General features: G+C 40.8%; 1 protein-coding gene across 1 annotated transcript in view; it reads right to left on the reverse strand.

Moving 5' to 3' along the window:
• Positions 1 to 11,081: 11,081 nt before the first annotated feature.
• Positions 11,082 to 22,776, reverse strand: part of KDSR (3-ketodihydrosphingosine reductase) — a 50,930-nt gene continuing 39,235 nt past the window's right edge. Inside the window, exons 8-10 of the mRNA XM_049900282.1 lie at positions 18,982 to 19,065; positions 15,815 to 15,916; positions 11,082 to 15,164 (exon numbers count right to left, since the gene is read on the reverse strand). Coding sequence (XP_049756239.1) covers positions 15,045 to 15,164; positions 15,815 to 15,916; positions 18,982 to 19,065 — 306 coding nt within the window. The 3' untranslated portion in view covers positions 11,082 to 15,044. The remainder of the gene's footprint in view (positions 15,165 to 15,814; positions 15,917 to 18,981; positions 19,066 to 22,776) is intronic.

Below are 22,776 nucleotides of genomic sequence, written 5' to 3' on the forward strand. Positions count from 1 at the left end.
CAGCGGCGGCTCGGCGGGGACCCCAGGGCGGCGGGCGGGCGCGCGGCGGCGGAGGGGGCGGGGAGGACGGCGGGCGGGGGGGCGCTCTGACTTCATTCTCCTCACAGACCCGCTGGTTTCCTGTGTGTACGTCACACTGTTCATTCAAAAAAAGAAGCCAGAGCGCGCCCGCCTCGGAGCCCGCTCCCGGCCCGGTTAAAGGCACCGCGCCCGGGCCCGAGCCGCGAGCCCGCCGTGGGCCTGGGCGCGGGGCCGCAGTGAGGGGCGTGCTGGAGGCCGCCTGCTCGGCCACCACCGCCCGCCAGCGAGCCCGGCCGGTGGGTGGCGCGCGACACAGGCCTCCCGCGCGACCGGGCGCGGTGGGTGTGCGCGGCCTCCTCGGGCCTGCGGCGGCCGGCTCTCGGGGCCGCGGGCGAGCGAGCGGAGCGAGAGGCCAGGGCGTCGGGGACTGCACTCTGCCAGCCGGCAGCAGAGCGCAGAGAAGGGCCGGGTGGTGCGCCATGCAAACAAGCCTTGGAGAAGCGCAGAGGATTCGCTTTGACCCTTTCAAAGCGTATGCGTGTGTGTGTGTGTGTTGTGTGTGTGCGCGCGCGCACACAGCGAGTTACCAGCGCTCGGCCCATGGCGGACCTAGGCCGGTGCTGACCGCAGCCGGGACCTCGGCGCTGCCCTCCCGTGAAGAGGCGACCCTACCCATTCCGCGCATTTGTTAGCGAGGGAAGCGCGGTAGCGTCCTGTTTACTTTCAGGTTGCTTCCTCGGTGTCCATGCAGCACACACACAAGCGCGCGCGCGCCTGCCGGCACCTAAACACATACCATCCGGCCCAGTTTAAACCTGAAGCCACTATCTGTGACCAAGGCCAGACATAACTTTAAGTGGTCCAGTGAAGGGCCGACTGGAGGATATCAAGGGCTTTCCAATAGTTAAGCCAGTGTTTTTTCTCTGCTCCTCACAATTTCGGCACTGGGTTAGGGCTAGATCCTGTGGAGGGCCACAGGGCAACTTCTAGGCCCACAGTCTTAACAGTGGGTTTGTGAAAGTCTCCACCTCTGCCAAGCAGCCAACCCTTGATGGCTACATCTTCTCAAATTGTATATCTGTGTATATATGTGTGTGTGTGTATAAACGCAAATGGTTAAGTGTGGTTGGCTACCAACCAAGTGCTACTAACCTAAAAGTTGGCAGTTTGAATCCACTAAGAGGCACCGTTGAACAAAGACCTGACGACTTGCTTTTTAAAGGTCACAGCCTTGAAAACTCTATGGACCACAGTTCTACTGTGACACATAGGGTTCCCATGAGTCAGAAGGACTGGATAGGTAGGTAGATGGAAAACAGGTAGATAGATAGATACTAGATAGGTAGATAAAGTAGATAGATATCTTCAAAACCAAACCCATTGCCTTTGATTTCTATAGGACAGAGTAGAACTGCCCCATAGAGTTTCCAAGACTGCGATCTTTAGGGAAGCAAACTGCCACATCTTTCTTGCATGGAGCCGAGTGTTGCTGTGTGTGTATGTATGTGTATATACACACACATACATGTTTACATACACATTTACACACACATGCATATATGTACACACACATGCATATATGTACACACACAAATATATGTACACATACACCCCACACATTTTTTTGTGCATAAGCACGAATAACCCCGAGACGAAAAGAACAAGAGGACAAACAAGTTGCACACGTTTAACTATTTTTATCTCTGAGAGTCTTTGACAAATAAAGCACCAAGAAACAAAATGTTTAGCAAAAGCACAGCAGCCTAATAGCCTCAAATGCAAATATATAGGGACATGGGGCTTATTATAGAAACGTGACAAATGATTCCTACAATGTGTGCAAATATGTTCTGACACCATCTTTGATATTTTTCTCATTTCTAGTAAAAAAAAAAAAAAAGCATTTATTCCTTTGCAAAATGAGCACACCAAATTGTTTTCATTTCTTCATTTATCATACCCAGTCAGCCAACGTTTAAAGGTCTTATATATAGGAATGGATGCCTCGTACGAACTTCTTACCCAGGCAAGGGGAATAAAGAAAGATGTTCCTTCCCACACTTCTGATGGCTCTGACAGAGAGTCCCCTTTGACCTGTGGGCAGTGGTGAGGAGGTGTTCTGGCTTGACATAGACACTGGGTAGAGATTGACCTTGAATATAAGTTCTCATAGAAATAAGTAGAAAACTGTGTTAATTCCACAACGTTATGATTTAAGGGGGGGGGGAGCAGTGGTGATTCAGTGGTAGAATTCTCGCCTTCCATGTGGGAGGCCTGGATTCAATTCCTGGCCAATGTGCCTCATATACAGCCACCACCCATCTGTCACTGGAGCCTTGTGTGTTGCTAGGATGCTGAACGGGTTTCAGCAGAGCTTCCAGACTCAGACGGACTAGCCTTTCTTGGCTTGGAGATGTATTTCCCCAAAAATCAGCCAGTAAAAACCCTATGGATCACAATAGTCTGATCCCCAACTGATCATGGGGAAGATGTAGGACTAGGCAGAGTTTCCTTCCATTGCGCATGGGGTGGCCATGAGTCCGGGGTGACTCAAAGGCAGCTAACCACAACAACAACAATGGTTTAAATGAGCCCATATGGAATTGTCTCAGAAACTTGTCTTAAACCTCAAAAATTTTTTAAGAAAAGAAGTTGAAAGCCTCAGTCCTCCTGAGACCCAGCTTATGAGTGAGGAAATGAGAGGGTAGAGCTAGAAAAGAGATTGTACTATGCAAAGGGCAACCGGAAAGAAATAAACCCCCTCTTCCCAGAGAAAGAAATGCTTCTGTATTTTTTCCTTTTCTTTGTTCCCATATAGCCTCACTTCAAGGATTTTCTCAGAGTAATTCCGTAAGTGACATCTTGATTCTAACCAAATACTTTCTCAGAGCAGGTCTGCATTATAGCCCTTAACTAGGGCTATATATTCGCTGGGGATGGTCTCTATACTCTTTCAATTGAAAGAATGAAACCATTCTTCCCTTCTGATTCCATGCTTATTGGAATCCATTTCAAACAAGGGAAGGTATTCCTAGAAAGGGTGTAAAATGAACTGTGTGCCTTTGGGTAATGGTGAGGTAGTGGAAGAAGTCCTGGGCTTGACTCCTAGATCATGCCTGAGACCATCAACAGCCTTCCAAATAGACACTCTCTCCAAGATGTCTTCCTCTGTTTAGAGCAAAGGGACGACCCTTTTGCCAGTTTTGCCTGTTTGGATTGTAAGAGTAAGGTGGCACCAGGAAGAGAAAAGAGCCAAGATGCACAGGTTGGGGATTGTATGAAGAGTCTAAAAGGCGTGTTTTCCTTTTTTAACCTCCAGTCTGCCAAACAAAAAGCTTTTTATTGCCAGTTTTCGCCACCTACTGGTTGGTGTTTAATCGAATAATTAAGAAACTTATCTTCATCCATCACCAGCATAAATGCTCCCGAAGTTTATTAAATTCAAAAAGAACATTATTCTAATGTAGACATACTTAATATATGTATCTATTAAATCTTCCCAACTATCTAACTTTTTATTTAAAACAATGGTATAAGCGGACCATTAACTTAGAGGGAACTGATAACTAATAAGATGAAAAATATAAAAACAGGAAACATGACCCCAAACCGTTTAGGCAGACCAACAGGGAGATAAATCCATAAACAAAACCAACTGACTAGAGAGAGCAAAAACAAGTAGTAAGTCAATTTAACTTCCAGAAAAGAAAAATGAACTATTTACAGTTGATATCTTACAGGCCTAGATAAGCACTCAAAAAAAATAAGCTTCCAATTTTAAGTATCTTATACATAATAAAGGTTTTTCAGGAATCCCTGGTGGTGCAGTGGTTAAGTTGAAAGTCCCAGTCCTCCTGAGACCCGGCGAGCTATGGCTGCTAACCAAAAGGTCAGCAGTTTGAATTCACCAGCTGCTCCTTGGAAACTCCATGGAGTTTTACTTTGTCCTATAGGGTCGCTGGGCAGTTCTACTCTGTCCTGTAGGGTCGCTATGAGTCGGAATCGACTCGGCGGCAGTGGGTTTGGTTTGGTTTTTTTGATACAGGATCGCTATGAGTCGGAATCAACTCAGCTGCAATGGGTCAGGTCAATGGGTGATGCAAACATTTGCACTAACCTAAAGGCTGGCGGTTCTAACCCACCCGCCAGCACCAAGGAAGAAAGGCCTGGCAATTTGCTTCCATAAAGATTACAGCCCAAAAAAAAAAAAACCTATGGAGCAGTTCTACTCTGTAATACATGGGGTTGCTATGAGTCAGAATGCACTCAGTGGCAATAAGTTTGGTTTTTGATTTATGACTTACAATCACTTATGCTGAATAGGGCCACACTCTTTACCTGGTCAAAGGATTTGAATATTTTGTAGCCAAACATCAGTCATATAAGCCCCAGTAATACTGTTTCCAACCAAATTCTGCTCTAGAGTCTGTCGTCTTGTAAGAATGACCTCAAACCATTCTTGTCTTAATCAGGGAACTCTTTTACCACATCTAAACCAATAAGCCCTGGCTAAACTTAGAAACCCACCTGATTAATTTTATGGTGGGTCATAAACCTCAGAAAATGTTTAGAATAATTTAACAGCAAATATTTAAGCTAAACAACAAACTACAGGCAAGTCATTCTGTTGGGCAAGTTTAGTGGCGGGCAAGTAATGTTTACTTTTGGTTTATAAAGGAAAGCAAAGGCAATTCAGTTGTGGCAAATTTTTCCTTTCAAATAAATAACTTGGCATTTACAGTGAAAAATACTAAGGAGGAGAACTTGTCTATATTTCTTTATATTTTTCATATGCCTAAAGGTCTCATTGGATTGAAACTCCAGTAATAGACCCAAACATGAGATGCCTTATGTATTGGCATAGTATCGAGGTGGAATAGGCAAAGCATTTGCATTCTTACAGACCGTAAACTAATTTTTCTTCTCTTAAGCTATTTGGAAACCCTGGTGGCATAGTGGTTAAGTGCTACGGCTGCTAACCAAAGAGTCGGCAGTTCGAATCCGCCAGGCACTCCTTGGGAACTCTGTGGGGCAGTTCTACTCTGTCCTGTAGGGTCACTATGAGTTGGAATCGACTCACCAGCACTGGGTTTTGTTTGGGTTTTGGTAAGCTATTTAGCACCTAGCACAATATCTTCCAGATACTAGTTGCTGAAAAATACAATTAGAAAAATCGAGGTTAATACGTACTTAATATGGTATCTTTCAAATTAATGAAGATTGGAGTGTTTACTTCAAGATCCAAAGGTTCAGCAACATAGAACTAAATTTCAAGGGATACCATTATCTTCCTCTTTTTAATGTAACATATTCCAATATTTATTTAGTAACAATACAGAATTTTAGTAGAGCCTCGTAGGTAGATGCTTAGGAATATTGCCTCTCTTGAATAACATCTGTAATCATATTTTGTTATACTAGGGGATTTGTATGTGAACTGTCATTCATAATATAGTTTTCTTCTTGTGTATTGAAGAATCTACATACTGAATGAGGTCTGTGAAACTAAGCATTGAAGCAATCTAATTACTTCCAAGATCTGGTACACAGGCGCTTACTGCAAATGAGTTCTGTCTAACTATCTTCTAGGGAAGATTTGTTATTGAAAACGAGGAGATACTCAAGGCAAGAACCTTGATGACCACCAATCCTTGAAGAATTCCAAGTGATTCCTTTCCAATAACTGGAATCCCAAAGGAAGTGTTTGAGATGTTTAACAAGGTAACTATGGTCAACCAAGAGAAGATCCTAGTCCAGGGGAAGATTGATGACAAGGACTTTCCTCCAGAGCTGACAGAGAGGGAAAGCCTTACCTAAGGGCTGATACCCTGAATTCAGACTTCTAGGCTACTAGACTGTGAAGGAATAAACTTCTGTTTGTTAAAGCCATCCACTCGTGGTATCTCTGTTATAGCAGCACTAGATAACTAAGACGCTCATAATATATAAAAGGCTAGTCTCAACCATTTCTTATTTACCAAGTATGTTTCTCAGACTCATTATTGTCCTTTATGATCACGTAATATTCCATTGTATGTACGTACCACAATTTGCTTTTTCATTCTTCTGTTGATAGGCACTTTGGTTGTTTCCATTTATTTGTATTGTGAATAAAGCAGCAATGAACATAGGTGTGCATGTGTCTGTTCGTGTCATTATTTTTAGATCTCTAGGTATATACTTAGAAGTAGTTCTATTTCTAGTTTTTTGAGAAAGCACCATACCGTTTCCCATAGTGGTTGTACCATTTTATGGTCCAACCATCAATTGGTAAGGGTTCCAATCTCCCCACATCCTAACCAACATTTGTTTTGTTTCGTTTTTTATCAGCGTAGCCATCTGGTTCTGGACATTTTTTCTTTGTCAGTGTTTTGATGATACCTTCAATCTTCTCTTTTATAATGGATCTGCTTAAATTTTCTACCTCCGTTGTATTAGCTTGGGTAGGTAGTGTGTTTCTAGGAATTTGTCCATTTCATCTAGATTTTCAAATTTGTTGGTGTATAATTTTTCATAGTGATCTGTTATGATCTTATCTCTGTTGGATCAGTTGTAATGTCATCAATTTCATTTCATAATTTACCTCTTCTTTTTTTTCTTTCCTTCTGTCGCCCTAGCCAGTGGTTTGCCTATTTTATTGATCCCTTCCAAAAACCAACTTCTGGTTTTGTTGATTCTTTCTGTTGTTTTTCTGTTTTCTACTTTGTTTATTTCTGCCCTGATCTTTATTATTTTCTTTTTTCTGGTGGCTTTTGGCTTTGGCTATTCAGGGTTTCTTTCTTTACCATATGACTTGCTGAAGTTGGTCATTAGTTTTTTCCATTTCAGTAAAGAATGTTTTTGGGATTTGTATCAGGATTGCACTGCATCTGTGGATCGCTTTAGGTAGAATTGATATTTTCACCATATTAAGTCCAATCCATGAGCATGGGATGTCTTTCCATTTTTGTAGGTCTCTTTTAGTCTCTTGCAGTAATGTTTTATAATTTTCATTGTACAGGCCCTTTATGTCCCTGGTTAGGTTAATTCCTAGGTATTTAATCAATTTGGGGCTATTGTAAATGGTATTGTTTTCTTGATTTCTTTTTTCAGAGTAGTCTTTGTCAGTGTAGAGGAATCCAATTTATTTTCATATATTGATCTTGTACCCTGTAACGTTGCTAGATTCTTCTATTTAGTTCCAGCGGTTTTCTTATGGAATCTTTAGGGTCTTCTGTGTATAGGATCATGGAGCCCTAGTGGCACGGTGGTTAAGAGCTACAGCTGCTAACCAAAAGGTTGGCATTTTAAATCCTTGGAAACCCTACTCTGTCTGTCCAGGGTTGCTATGAGTCGGAATCAACACGATGGCAACAGGTCAGGTCATGTATGGGATCATGTCATCTGCAAATAGAGATAGTTTTACTTCTTCCTTTCTGATTAAAAAAAAAAAAAACCCATTGCTGGCAAGTCGATTCTGACTCATAGCAACCCTATAGGACAGAGTAGAACTGTCCCAAACAGTTTCCAAGGAGCGTCTGGTGGACTTGAACTGCCAACCTTTTGGTTAGCAGCTGTAGCACTTAACCACTATGCCACCTTCTGATTTGGATACCTTTTATTTCTCTTTCTTGTCTTACTGCTCTGATTAGGACTTCTGGTAAAAATGTTGAATAGGAGTGGTGATAATGGGCATCCTTGTCTCATTCCCGTTCTCAAAGGGAAGGATCTCTTTTTCTCCATTGAGTATAATGTTGGCTGTTGATTTTGCATAAAAAACAAAAACCAAACCCCCTGCCGTCGAGTCGATTCCGACTCATAGCGACCCTAGATTTTGCATACATGCCTTTAATTATGCTGAGAGTTTTTTTTTCTTTTTTAAGCAGGAAAGAGTGTTGAATTTTATTGAATGCCATTTCTGCATCAACTGATATGATCACATGGTTCTTTGCCTTTGTTTTATTTATGTGGCAGATTACATTGATTTTCTAATGCTGAGCCATCCGTGTAACCCTGGTATGAATCCCACTTGATCATGTCTGTTTTTTTTTTTTTTGATATGTTGCTGAAGTCTGTTGGATAGACTTCTGTTGAAAAATTTTGCATCTATGTTCCTAAGGGATATTGGTCTGTAATTTCCTTTTTTTGTGATGTCTTTACCTGGTTTAGGTATCAGGGTTATGCTGGCTTCATAGAGAGTTCAGTAGTGTTCCTTCCTCTTCTATGTTTTTGAAGGAATTGAGTACGATGGTGTCAACTCTTTTCTGAATGTTTGGTAGAATTCTCTTTTCTATTTTATTTCTGTCCTGATCTTTATTATTTCCTTTTTTTCTGGCGACTTTTGGGTTCTTTCGCACTTCTTTTTCTATTTGTTGAAGCTGTCAGTTTAAGTTAAATGGTTTGGATCTTTCTTCTTTTTTACTGTAGGCATTTAGTGCTATAAATTTCCCTCTGAGTATTGCTTTTGCTGTATCCCAAAGATTTTAGCAAGTTGTATTTTCATTTTTGTTTGATTCTAGAGATGTTTTAATTTCACTTTTGATTTCTTCTGTGACCCAATAGTTTTTTAGTAGTGTATTATTTAGTTTCCATGTATTTTTTTTTCCTTATTTTTCCTGTTGATTTCTAGCTTCATACCGTTATGATCAGAGGTGATGTTTTGTATGGTTTCAGTCTTTTTAAATTTCTTTAGACTTGTTTTGTGTCCTAGCATGTGGTCTATTCTGGAAAATGATCCATGTGCATTGGAGAAGAATGTGTATTGTTCTGATGTTGGGCAGACTGTTCTGTATATGTCCGTTAGGACTAATTGGCTTAAGGTTTTATTTAAGCTCTCAATGTCCTTAGTGATCTTTTTAGATGTTCTGTCTATAAAGTGGTGTGTTGAAGTTCCCTACTATTATTGTGGATACCATGATCTTATAAAGCTAAAATATGGCCATCTCATTTTTTTGCTCAAAGTTCTTCAAAGGCTAAAATCTCAACTCCTTTGCATGGTGCAATCCAGCCCAAGCCTAACACCTCAGCACCCACCCTTTCCTTCCACATTCCCTTCCTAAAGCTCTATTAACTTTTTGTGGTTCTTAAAACATGTCAAGATCTTGCATGTCTCATGGATTTGTACATACACTGTTTCCCTGAAATGCACTCAACCTTTTCACCTGGCAAGTTCATACTTATTCTTCAAGTTCAGCCCTAGACCTTCCTCCTCTGCGGACCTATCCCTGACTTTCCCTGGGCAGTCTTGGATTCCACCTGCGCCACTAGAAGAGCAGGTTTAGTACGGAGGTTAGGAGCTCAGAAACCAGAAAACAGGCTTGAATCTTGGCTCCATTGCTCATAGCTGGGACTTTGGACTGTGCCCATTTCCTCATTTATAACATGGGGATAGAAATAGTATCTGCTCCAGAGTTAGCATATGATTTAAACAAGTTAAAACACGTAAGCATTTAGAACAGTGACCGGCATGTTTTCAGTGTTGGTTATATCCTAATCATAGCTACTGTCGATCACAGTGTAATTTCAGACATCTTTTTTCTTGCTATATTATAAACTACTTGAGGGCAGGGATCATATTTTTTCCATTGTGCGTTCCCAGCCTAGAACAGTGCCTGGTATTCAAATATTTGTGGCATGTAATGTGGAGGCCCCAAGCCTAAGAAAGGCATGGGAGCAGTTCCTCTCTTTCCAGACTTGTGAGGATACAGCAGAGCCATCAGACAGAAGAGGAAGGATGCAAAAAATGTAATCCCCATGAGGGTGGGAGAGGCGGGTTGTTTTACATTGAGTTGTATTCCCAGTGCCTGGATCAGTACCAAACTCACTTAAAAAAAATCCATTCCTGTAGATTGTGACTCATAGTTACCCTATAGGACAGGGTAGTACTGCCCCATAGGGTTTCCTAGGCAGTAATCTTTATGGAAAAGGAGCCCCAGTGGCACAATGGTTAAGTGCTTGGCTGCTAACCAAAAGGTTGGTGGTTGGAACCACTAGCTGCTCCTCCGGAGAAAAACGTGGCAGTCTGCTTCTACGAAGAGTTACAGCCTTGGAAACCCTATGAAGCAGTTCTACTCTGTCCTATAGGGTACCTTTGAGTCAGAATTGACTAGATGGAAACGGGCTTTTTGGTTTTAATCTTCACAGAAGCAGACTGCCACATCTGTCTCCGGTGGAGCAGCTGTTGGGTTTAACGGCTGACTTTTCGATTAGCAGCAGCCCAGTGCTTAACCACTTGCACAACCGGTCCTCTTCTAAATTCACCAATGGCCCAACCCATTGCTGTCAAGTCGATTCCAACTCATAGCGACCCTACAGGACAGTGTAGAACTGCCCCGTAGGATTTCCAAGGAGCAACTGGTAGATTCGAACTGCCCACCTTTTGGTTAGCAGCTGAGCTCTTAACAACTGCACCACCAGGGCTCCATAGGTAAAAAAAAAAAAAAAAAGATTTTTTTTTTCCATAGGTACTTGATAAATATATGTTAAATGAGGAAGTACAGAGGGTATAAAGTCAGAGTGCAATGGAAACCAAGAAACAATTTTTTGTTCTTCCTGGACATCCAAACCTAAAAATTACAGAAATATCATAGTCCATTTATGCAAAAAAAAATTACTCAAGTTTAAAGAAAGGCTAAGCTTGCAAATCAAGATGTTCAAGAAGTCTCTTCCCAATGTGACCCAAATTTTTCTTTTAAAGACTGAGAAATCTTAAAGTGTGTTCTTTTACATACCAGTCTTCTATAGTCTGCTGCCCTTCAGGAGATATTTCATTGTTAGAGTACAAAGGCTTAAGTATGGGAAACTCATTCATTTATATATAAAAATAATTACTTAGGAAATGTTACTAAATTTCTTTTTCCTTTTCCTCATGTAACCAGAACAGCTTCACATAAACACAGAACATATTTGAAACAAGAGCTCAGAAAATGCGAGTATTTACTCTGAAAATATTATTTCCTAAGAAATGAAATCAGGTTAAGTGTTTAGGATGCAAACTCAGGATTACATTATAGAAGACGTTTGTGTTTTGCTTCAGTGCCTTTTAAAAAAATGTGCATTTCCAGAAAAATAAGTTTTCCAATCTGTAAAGCTTGTTCCCCATTTATTTTTTGTTGTGATACAAGATACGAAATACAAGATATGAAAATTAGTTTACAGTTCCACCACAAAAGCTTCTAAGTAGCAAACACAAGTTCTAACAGGTATCAAAATAGCCATGTGCACTTTCATTAATTTAAGAGAGTCCTTAGAGTTACCACATCAAAGCAAGTGTAAAATATACTAGCTATTATCTCCTCTTTAAAATATCAAATCTTCCCTCATTACACTGAACCATAAACTGATCATTAGTCCAGAGTATAGAGTATGATGGTTACCAGGTACTTTTTAAAGCTGAGTTACTAAAAACTAAAGGAAATGAGAAAGATATAAAAGCATCTTACGTCAAAAAGGCATGAATATTTAAAACTGGCTACAAGTGAGTAATGCATGTTTAAATTAGAACATGATGTAATAAAATTAAAGCTGTTGATGATATAATTCAGAAAAAAGAATTATTATGGTGTTGCCTTCTTCTAGAAAGCCAAAGACACGAAATTCCTTGAATTAAAGCAACTGTTGCCAAAAGAAATTTTGTCCTCTAAATATTAAAGTCTCTCCAAGTTTCATACGCAAGAATCAATATATGGTTTAACAGATCCCGGTAAAGATTTATAACTAAATATATGTATTAATGCAAACAGGGAACCATTAACAGCATTTTTAACTTCCTCTTTTCAGCTGTGTCAATTACTGACATAAAAAAAAAAAAGAACAATTCCCATGAGCTTGAATGAGGATTTTTTTAAATATATTTTTCAATTATAAGAGTCCTTAAACATTGTAATTTCTATGGCTGAATGACATTAAACATTTTTAACTAAATATAATCACAAATACATTATAATAAAACAGTACAACCAAGCCCAGCAGACAGGCACTTCAGAACTGAAATTAACATAAAAAACTGCTGCTAGTCACAGAGTCAACATCTCAATAGAATTATAAACTTCTTTTGCCTGAAGTAAGACCTACTCATCCTAGGTACAGTAGGTGTTGAAGCAATGTGATTCTTTAAAAACAAAAGCTGATAGTTTCCCTAACAATTTGACTCAGGGTTGGTTTGTTTTTTTTTCTCCCTGAGCAAAAGAGTAAGTCAGTGACAAAAAAAAAAACTATACACGAATTGAGCAAAAAAAGAAAAACATACAAAATAGAATTTGCCTTGTAACATTTTCACTTTTTGGATGAGGCCCGACCATTGTGCAATGTGGTTTAATATCTACAGTCCCTTGTCCAGAGCCCTTCAGGTCTTAGAATTCCTAAGTTTTTGGATTTTAAGAAGGTAAGATGGGGCATATCCTGGATATTACCAAACACCTCCACAGAGGCAGGGACCATACCCTATTATCAAACCCACTGATATTTCCTCAGGAGGTATTAATGAACAGTCACATGAATGGGTAGAAATACACACTCCAATAACTTTGTGTCAGTTCAAATCAGGTTTTTGCCACCAAATGAATGATAACACCAAACTTCTAACAATTAATTTTCAAGGCTTTTGGATAAGGGACTATGGTCCTGTAATAGCTCTGATGAGGAAGCTCATTTCCTGACACTTCAAATAACTATCATGTCCACGAAACTGTCCTCACACCTGAGCTTAAACTGGGTTAGGGATCATATCTTCCACACAAAACTCTTAAACTTGGCAGATTGCCTGCAGATGACAGTGTTCTCTGTGGGATACCTAGAAAAACGCATGTTAAAATAATTATTGATACTCCATTTTATTAAGCCAAACATTATCTTGGACTAGATTTTAATATAGACCAGCCAGTAGAAGGTGCCAAAATTCAAGAGAATTTTATGAGAAAAGCCTTAAAATCAAGCAAATCCCATACATTAATATAACTGTTTTCTATGAATTAGGAATACAGCCATTATCCCATTGCAGCATCTGTACAAGGTGACAACATAGTTTGTGAGCTATCACTAGGTAAGTCTGAAAGATTCATGAAATCATGTTCACATCAACCCACCCCCATAAACTGTAATTTCATGAAACTTATATACTAAGTCATCATTTCTTCTGTATTTACCAGTTGTTCAAAATATGCCACTCTCAGATCTCAATAAAAAGGTATTATGAATTAAAGCCATTCAACATCTTATTAAAAAATTAAGTCATTTTCAGGTCAAGAGGTTCAAAAACTCAAGAACAAAAAAAGCCTGGCACCAACAGTTAAGTGCTCGACTACTAACCAAAAGGCTGGCAGTCTGAACCCACCTAGAAGTGCCTCGGAAGTCAGGCCTGGCCTTCTGCTTCCAAAAGGTCACAGCCATGAAAACCCTATAGAGTGCAGTTCTGTTCTGCATACACGGGGTTGCCATGAGTCAGAAACAACTTGATGGCAATGGTTGTTTTGTTTTTTAAATAGTTTTTAAACCTTCAACTTTCTGTAGTTTTGTGTTTTTGGTTTATTTATTTTTTACAAAAAGTTTCTTCTTCAAAAGCAGAGGTCAGTTTTCACCAAAGAGAACTGGGATGTTCTACCGCAGATACATATATACAGTGTATGCAAAAAACAAAAGGCGTATGGCATGCAGACAAAGGTAACTAACCTCAAGCCAGCACAAGGATCAGCACTTACAGAGAACAGGATGGAACAGGTAGTGTTGGCTAAAACTCATCATAGGCACTTACTGTGGAAATCCATTGAATGTACAGTAGATCCTATAACCAGCAAACACCCTTCAGGGGCCATGAGGATTTCCAGGGCTACAGAGTTAGAGTGATGAGTGGGCTTCCTAACACGTGTACGAAGATAATGCTTGCAGAGCCAGTAGGAGCGTCATAGAAGGAACGGGGTGCTCATTTTATTTCCCAAATGAGATCATTTTATCTTCAAAATCAGCCTTGCCTTACTTTTTTTTCCCTTATAATGAGTAAAATTTAAATATCCTTTGGCCTTTCCTGAAAGCTACATATATGCTACGAGAAGAATTGCACACCTTTTAATTTTTTCAGTTGTTTTAATTAATTCATGAGTTAATTTAAAAAGTCGAGTCAAAAATTGTAGTTTTTTGTGGGGGTACGAAAATATTACAGCAGGATAAGCAGAACTGGACAGGAAAAGAAAGAAGATCTGATAATCGGATAGGTGAACTTCAGGTCCCCATGGCTATTTTAAGAAATTGTAAACTTTTTAAGTGTCTAAGGTTTTGTTTCTCTTCAGAAAACAATTGAGGAGGCTGCCTTTCCCCAGGAATGAAAAATGAAAAGTTCTCTAAGCATTCGCATCTAAAGAAGATAAGGAAGTACTATTTTTCCTCCTGGAAAATGTTTATCTTTTAAGCCTGATGGCCTTCCCATCCACTGCTTTGCTCTCTCTCATCCCCCATGTAGCTTTCTGGGATCAAAGAGAGAGAGAAAGTGCAAGCTTCCACCAGCAGCAGGGGGAGTCGTGTGTCTAACACTTGGTGTCAGGGACATTTGAATGTGTCTGGACTCACTGGCAATGGGTCAAGCTCATCTTGAATAAAATATACCAAGTTAAAAAAAAAAAAAGCCAGGACCCCAAGAACCCTTAAACTGCCTTTCATGGAAGGTTGAAAAAAAGCCCTCACGACTTTTCAAGTGCCATAAAGTACATTTCTGGCCTCAATCACTATAGGGGAAAGAAATAATAATAAATACAAAAACATTTAAATTCTCACTCTGAAACACTGTTCTCTGCCCTGATTACACGCTCAGTCCCCAAGCCATCGCCTCTCTGCCTCACGGCCCAGAAAGCCTCCTATTCCAAATTTGCATAGTATCAATAATATTGTCTGGAGCCGAACGTCTATGCCCGCACAAGCAGCCCCGTTTCTGAAGAGCACTGGTCCAGTCTCACATACTCAGAAACAATGTATTAGTGTCTGCAGCCAGAAACGAAGCCTCACTTAGCAGCAAGCTGTCCACATTACTGAGAAACAGTCCTTTTTCTGAGGGATAAGAATCAGGCTGTTTTGTCTGCAACTTCAGATTTTGTTCTTTGCATCATGCAGCGACGGACTATGCTCTCGAAGCTTCCAAGGTAAAACAAAGCGATCGTGCGGAAAAGGCCCATGGTCACCACCTGCAAGACAGAGAGCGGCCTTTTAGTTCAGCCACTGTGCAATGCAACAGTCCGTTTCCAAGTATTTAAGGGTATGTCTCTAGAAAAGAATCTCTAAGACACATCTTTTAATCTGTTCCAAGTCTTAAGGGAAACTTGGTAAATATGTCAGTGAAATACGTCAGCTCTGCACCATTGTACAGCCCGGTGCCTGCCAGGCAGAAAGCAACAAAGGGTTTGCTCATTTAATAAATTCAAATTAGAAAAAGCACAAAGTAGATATTTTGCCATTTTAGAGTTACAATAGCCAGGAAAGATCCACTCCCATATCCCAAATATCCAACTACAATCAAGGCTTTTTTGTTTTTTGGTTCAAGATTTACATTCTGAGAGCAGAAGTCAGACCGTATAGACTGCGGTTTATTTCAATATTCGCAGTGCCCAGCACGTAAGACTTCTCCCCAGTATAAATTCTTTAAGTTATATCTTTCACCTGTTTCCTATTTATTGATCTTTGGTAGAGAAAGACAAAAAGTTGATATTTCAATTAAAATTTTTTACATCCTCAAATAAAATTACTCTTTCTTCAGTCTTTTCTCATCAAGGCTTAATGACAGGCCGTCTTTGTCCACCCACCTGTCCAACTGTGTAATGGTTCAGGCAGAACTTACCTGCTGGAGCCCTTCAGTGATAGAAGTTACTGGAGCCATTCCACAGGTCAGGGATGAGAGCATGTACCCATCTGAGCCAATGGAACTGTTGAAATTGCCTTGCTAAAATAGAACAGAAGAGAAAAGAGGGAATAGTATAACATGGAAGGGAACGGATTCTACATACCAGAAACGCTGATGTGAGCTAGTTCACTGTGGGATAAGACGGTAGCCAAGTACCTCACAGAGCATGGCCTTGGCAGATCGGCGGGAACTGCTAGATCCAAAAACCTGCTGTCATCGAGTCAATTCTGACTCATAGTGACCCTGCAGGAGGACAGAGCAGAACTGCCCCGTACGGTTTCCAAAGAATGGCTGGTGGATTCGAACTGCCGACCTTTTGGTTAGCAGCTGAGCTCTTAACCCCTGCGCCACCAAGGCTCCACAGCTAGATCAGCAGTTTTCAAAACGTGGGTCCGTGGAACCCTGGGGTCTCTGAGACCCTTTCTTGGGGTTCATGAGGATAAAACCGTTGGCATAATTATACCAAGACGTTAATTGCCTTTTTTGCAGCAGTGACAACTGTACTGATGGACAAACTACCGGTGCATTTGCATGCATCCCTGTCATGGCACCAAACAGGACTAAGAATCACAAACCTCCACGGCCACATGTACATGCAGTCATACAAATACACAAACAAAACAAGAACGAAAAACCCTAAAAAATATTTAAACATCAGTTTTGCTTAAAATGCCCTTGATAAAGCAGTAAAACTGTTGTAAAGCTCAACCCTTGAGGACACGTCTTCTCAATGTTCTGTGGGACCAAATGAGCAGCACGCATAAAGCACTTGGGCCACGAGCCCTACGGAAGAGGGAAGGCTGCCCTGAAGCCAGCATTTGGGCAACTGTTTAAGTCACAGGCTGAACTAGCTGCTTCCTTCCCGGAACACCATTTTTACATGAAAGAACTACAGACAGATGATCCATGGTTATTCAGACTTGGGAAGCCAACGTTTTGTGGAAAGTGAATGAAGGGAACCTGTCACTTCAAGAAAGCAATTGACAGCGTTTGTGATCAATGATAAAATTCAAGCTTTCAGGCAAAAATTAAAATTTGTCCGAACTTGTATCCACCATCTTGAGTTTGTCAGCTTCCAAACACATACTTTTATGATAAGATCAGCAGTGATATTGAGTGCAATTTTTTTTCATAACTTAGTGAACCCATATTTTCCAAATGACTAATGCATAATGCTACACAATCATGAATGGGTAAAATATCCATTCAAAGTGCATGATAGACCAATGGATTTTAATATAACAGAGAACAAAAAGTTCATTGATATGGCTTCCAATACCATGTTGCGACTAACCTTTACAAAACTACCATGTGTTGAGTTTTGGTTTACATCAAAACCAGATATCGACAATTATCTGAAGAGCCTAGTAAAGTACCCCTCCCTTTTCCAACTATGTATCTGTGTTAGGTCAGATTTTCTTCATCCTTAAATCAAAACAACATATTACAAGAAGCTGACTGGAGCAACAGCTGTGAGAATTCAGCTCTCTTCTATTAACGCAAACATTAAAGAGATAGGCAAAAATGTAAAACAATGCCACCTTCTCTTTAAATTTTTGTTTTGAGAAATTATTATTTTTCATAAAAATGTTATATTAAAATGATATGGGTTTATTACTATTTTAAATGAATTAACACATATTTTTAATTTCTAATGTGGCAAATATTGATAGATGTAACTCATACAACCAAAAGTTCTCTGGAGTCAATAATCTGTAAGAGTGTAAAGTAGTTCTGAGATGAAAAATTTGAAAACAGCTTAACTAAATGAATCCTCCCAAAATACGAAGGGGTACTGAAAAAACCCAGTTGCCGTTGAGTCAATTCTGACCCACGGTGACACACATGTGTCACAGTAGAACTATGCTCCATAGGGTTTTAATGGCTGATTTTCCCAAAGAAGATCACCCACCAAGCCTTTCTTCCAAGGCACTGCTGGGTGGACTCAAACCTCCACCCTTAGGATCATTAAAAACAGAGTGCGCACACTCTGACTTGAAATAAGCAGGAAACACAAAGTCTTGCCCAATCCAGCTCGGCCATCTCCCTAGGCCTTTTAATGCCGTCAGGGCAAAGCTGTCACGTCTGTACATATCTCAGTGGAGTCCCTGGATGGTGCAAATGGTTAACGTGCTTGGCTGCTAACCAAAAGGTTGGAGCTTTGAGTTCACCCAGAGGCACTTGAGAAGAAAAGCCTGGTGACCTAATTCCAAAAAATCAGCCATTAAAATCCATATGGAGCACAGGTCTACTCTGATGCACACGGGGTTGCTGTGAGTTGGAATCAGCTTAACAAGAATTGGGGGTGGCTGATACATGCCACTAGAGTTTGATATTTCTTTTGTTCTCCTTAGTTCAGCCTGATACAACAGGTCCTTTGAGGCTGTTACATAGTGTGCTGCTTCTTTTCATTCAAGTCATCCTAAAGTCTTCCTAAATTCAATGTGGGTCTAAGATTTACACACCTCCCTCATGAATGTATATATTTCTGCATCTCAGAAAACTTTGCATTATGTTATTGTTCTAAAAACGAACAAACAAACAAAAAATACATGGCTTCTAAATACACCATGTTGATTCAAAGTAAACTCAGGAGCCAGGAAAGCTGATCAGTGGGGCTGACATGCCAATGGGCCCAGTGGGCTGGCTGTGCTTTCTTATTAGTTAGCTTTTGAGAAAATGACACTGGGGAGCTCAAAGGGAACAGAAAAATTCTCAGTCAATGAGCCTGGTAACGAGGAACTAAAATAAGCTAAAAATGAAAGCACTATGGAAAAAAAGAAAGAAGGCAACACACTATTATGTTGTATATAATATTTACACATCACAGATACATCTCATTTTCTTTGTAAAAAACCTAAGCGCCCAAACAGACTACACTGCAAAAACTGTTTCTAAGGTTAACACTTAGTCTTCGGATACCTACTAATTAAAACTTTAATAGAGTATCGAAGGGAAGAAAGGAAAAGCTCAATATTAGATGAACCTAATTGGCCAAAAAAATACAATAATTTATGTTTTGAAATAAGACCTGGACGAATATCTATTTAGAAATATAGTACTACAGCCATTAATAAAGAAAACAAAATGAGGATTTTACTTACTATGGCATCTTTAACGATTTGTTTGGCTACCTGCTCTGGTTTGCAGACAGATGTGGTCTCTGAAATAAGTCGAGTCTCCAAAGGCTTAAAGTGGAAAAAATGTACATATCAATACCATTATTGCCTATTAAATAAAAAAAGCCCAACACATCATTCTTACAGCCCCCCAATTTACTGATAACTGTAATGTTCTACCAATGAGCAATTTCCTAGTTTTAGAATAAGGTCCATTTGGATTCAAATCGGTATCTACCTGGTTACTGTGTGTAAAATTCCACCCAGTAAGCTCAGGCGAGACAAGAAGACCCCTGCCGCTGTCTGTGGGACGTGTGGGTCTCTGCTCCAACGAGGATCATCCCCACGAGAACACATCACTGGATGCAAGTCAACACTCCCCCTCTCTGACTCCTCACTGTGGCCAGATGACAGGCCAGTGGTGTTTGTAACACAGCCTAGACTGTGTGTCCTGGCAAGCAGGTGTCTATGACCACATGGCAGCTCTGATCACCTCACAAGGCAGCAGAGGCTCAATGCCTGAGGATAGAGCTGAGGCCCCTGAGCAGGGAAAGCCCACCCAGCCCCTGTTCAACAACTTCAGCTGTTTCTTAAGGGACCTAGAGAGAGGCAGAGAGACAGACAACTGAAAGAGGAGGAGCCACTTACGATAAACCATTAAGTTGTCCCTTCCTCGGCTGTGTGGGAATCTCAGGGTGATGCAAATGATTAATGCAAAGCAAAAAAAAAAGCCCAAACCCCTGCTGTCATTCTGACTCATAGCAACCCTACAGGACAGAACAGAGGTTCCCCATAGGGTTTCCAAGGCTGTAAATCTTTATGCAAGCAGGCTGCCACATCTTTCTCCCACAGAGTAGCTGGTGGGTTCAAACTGCAGACCTTTTGGTTAGCAGCCAAGTGCTTTAACCACTGTGCCATCAGAGTTTCTTTTGGTTAACCCATTTGACTACTAACTGAAAGGTTGGAGGTTCAAGTCCACCCAGAGGCACCTCAAAAGCCCTGGAGGTCTACTTCTAAAAAATCAGCCACTGAAAACCCTATGGAGAACAGTTCTACTATGACACACACGGGGTCGCCCCAAGTCAGAACTGACTCAATGGCAACTGTTTTCTGCTTGTTTTTTTAGCTTGCCTATGTTTCAGTTACTGGGCTGATGCTTCAAAACCCTAAATCTTGGCTTTTATTCTTCAAAACATGGGTAAAGATCCATTTCAATTGCCACCTATCTCAGAAAGCCTTTCCTGAATTCTTAATGGAAGTAATCTCAATCTTGACCCCTCAGCACTCAGTCTGTTTCTGCCTCATCACATAGCTACTTGCATATCTGCATTGCACCCTCTAACCTCCTTGGGGGCAGCATCTTTTTTTCACTTATATCTAACTCTTCTAGTGGTACCTTGCACACGAGTGGCTCAAAATTCTTTATAAGGGAGTCTGGGTAACAAATTTCAAAACTAAAGCCTTAAATTGCACAAAACTGTAAGTTTTATTTAACATGTTATGGGGAGCTTGAAAACATTAAACAAAATAAAAACCAAAATACATGTTTTCTTAAAATAGAAAAGCAAAGCACTTCATAAAAGGCAATTAGTTCTTGATGAACCTGAATTCTGAAAGTGCCACCATTCAGTCTTACAGGCCACCAGGCTGGCACTAGAGACATTAGATTTCAAAGTATTACAGCGCCCCCTAAAGGATCCACAGGCTAACACAGAATTTTATTTACCCAAAGAAGCCTGTCCTTAACTGGAGGAAAAAAACTCCCAACTTAATCAACATCTGGAAACCCTGGTGGAGTAGTGGTTAAAAGTTCAGCTGCTAACCAAAAGGTCGGCAGTTTGAATCCACCAGGCGCTCCCTGGAAACCCTATGGGGCAGTTCTACTCTGCCCTATACATCTCTATGAGTGGGAATCAACTCAAAGGCAATGGGTTTGGTCTTTTGGCTTTAATCAACATCTCAATCAAATGTTAACAGGGAAATCACCACCCTTTGTCCAGTCCTGCTTACCAAATGTTACAAATCTGCTTAGCAGAGCTCTGCCTACTCTAACACAGGTCATTTGGCTTAAATTTACTTCTCTGAAATTGTAGTAATTTTAAAAGAGGCAGCGCCAAAGAATATGGGGGAAAAAAGCTTCTAAATCATAAACATCCTTCTACAAATACACAATCTATGGCATCTAAGTGCCAATTTTTATGTGGAAGAGATTCACTCTCACTAAGCACTATTATAAAATTAAAATCAACCTCAGCCCAGGGTGATAAGTTCTGACTGATTCCTTTTTTCTTCACTTTATTAACCCGTTTGTTCAAAGAGAACATTCCTGTGAACAACTTAAGAAGCGTGCACTGCACTCAGAAGGAGTAACTGTTTTATGTGTATGTATCTTCTCATGCCATGGAAGAAAGGCCTGGCAATCTGCCTCTCTAAAGACTACAGCCAAGAAAACCCCATGGACCAATTCTACTCTGCAACACATGGAGTTATCATGAGTCAGAATCGACTTGACGGCAACGGGTTTGGTTTATTTTGGTTTGGCAGCGATATGTGCTATGGAGAAAAATAAAGCCAGTAAGAGGGTGGTGAGTGACCCGGGGGAACAATATTTTAGATACAGAGGGTCAGAGAGGTCCTCTCCAAGGTGACAGTTGAACAGAGACGAATGAAGTAAAGGAACAAACCATTTGAACATCCAAAGAAAGGGAACAACAAGAGCCACACCCTAGGGTGAGAAGGGGCCTGGCAGCTTAGTGAACAGAGAGGGATCCAGTGTGGCTGCCAACAGGAAGGGGGCAGAAATATTGTGGGCGAGGTGGCCAAGGGCCGGATGGGGTGGGGACCTGTAAACCTCAAGTCCTTTGGTTTTTATTCCAGGCATAATGGAGCCACCAAAGCCACACTCTCCAACACGTAGCCACTAGCGACATGTGCTATTTAATTTCAATTTTGAAATCAGTTAAAATTAAAAAATCAGTTTCTCAGTCCCACTAGCCACATTTCAAGTGCTTAACCTCCACAACGTGACTACCTCATTGGAGGGTGCAGGCAGAACACGTCCATTATCGTAGAAAGTTCGACTGGACAGCTCAGCACAAGAGGGTCCTGAACAGCAGTGTGACGAGACCTGATTTACGTTTTACAAGGATCAATGGCTACCACATGAAGAAGAGGCCCTATGGGGGGGGGGGGCGGAGGGGCAAGAACGGAAGCAGTCAGACTGGTCAGAGGCTATTAAAGTAGCTCAGGCAAAAACAGGCTGTCATTACTAGGATGGAAGTGGTAGATGTGGTTAAGAAAAAGGTCTGATTCAGGATATGTCCTGAGAATAGTGCTGAGGATTTGCAGATCAGCTGGATACGGGATATGAGAGAAGGAATGGAGGCTGCCTTCAAGGTTTCCTGTCTGGGAAGCTCAGTAGAATGGAGGGTGGCTGGACAATGAGATAGAAAATAATAAGGCAGGGTCGGAAGAGAAGGGAACCCAAAGTTCAGTTTTTGAAAAGTTAAGTCTACGGTGTCTGTTATGGATTGAATTGTGTCCACCAAAAATATGTGTCATAAATCCTAGCCTCTATGCCTGTGATGATGCAATGCTTAAGAGCTTGGCTGCTAATCCAAAGGGCTGACAGTTCTAATCCACCAGCCACTCCTTGAAAATCCTATGCAGCAGAGCAGTTCCATTCTGTCCTATAGGGTCACTATGAGTTGGAATCGACTCGACAGCAATGGGTTTATGCCTGTGGTTAATAATTCCATTTGGGAATGGGTTATCTTTGTT

The sequence above is a fragment of the Elephas maximus genome, chromosome 11, assembly GCF_024166365.1.
Source record: "Elephas maximus indicus isolate mEleMax1 chromosome 11, mEleMax1 primary haplotype, whole genome shotgun sequence".
Classification (NCBI taxonomy): Eukaryota; Metazoa; Chordata; class Mammalia; order Proboscidea; family Elephantidae; genus Elephas; species Elephas maximus.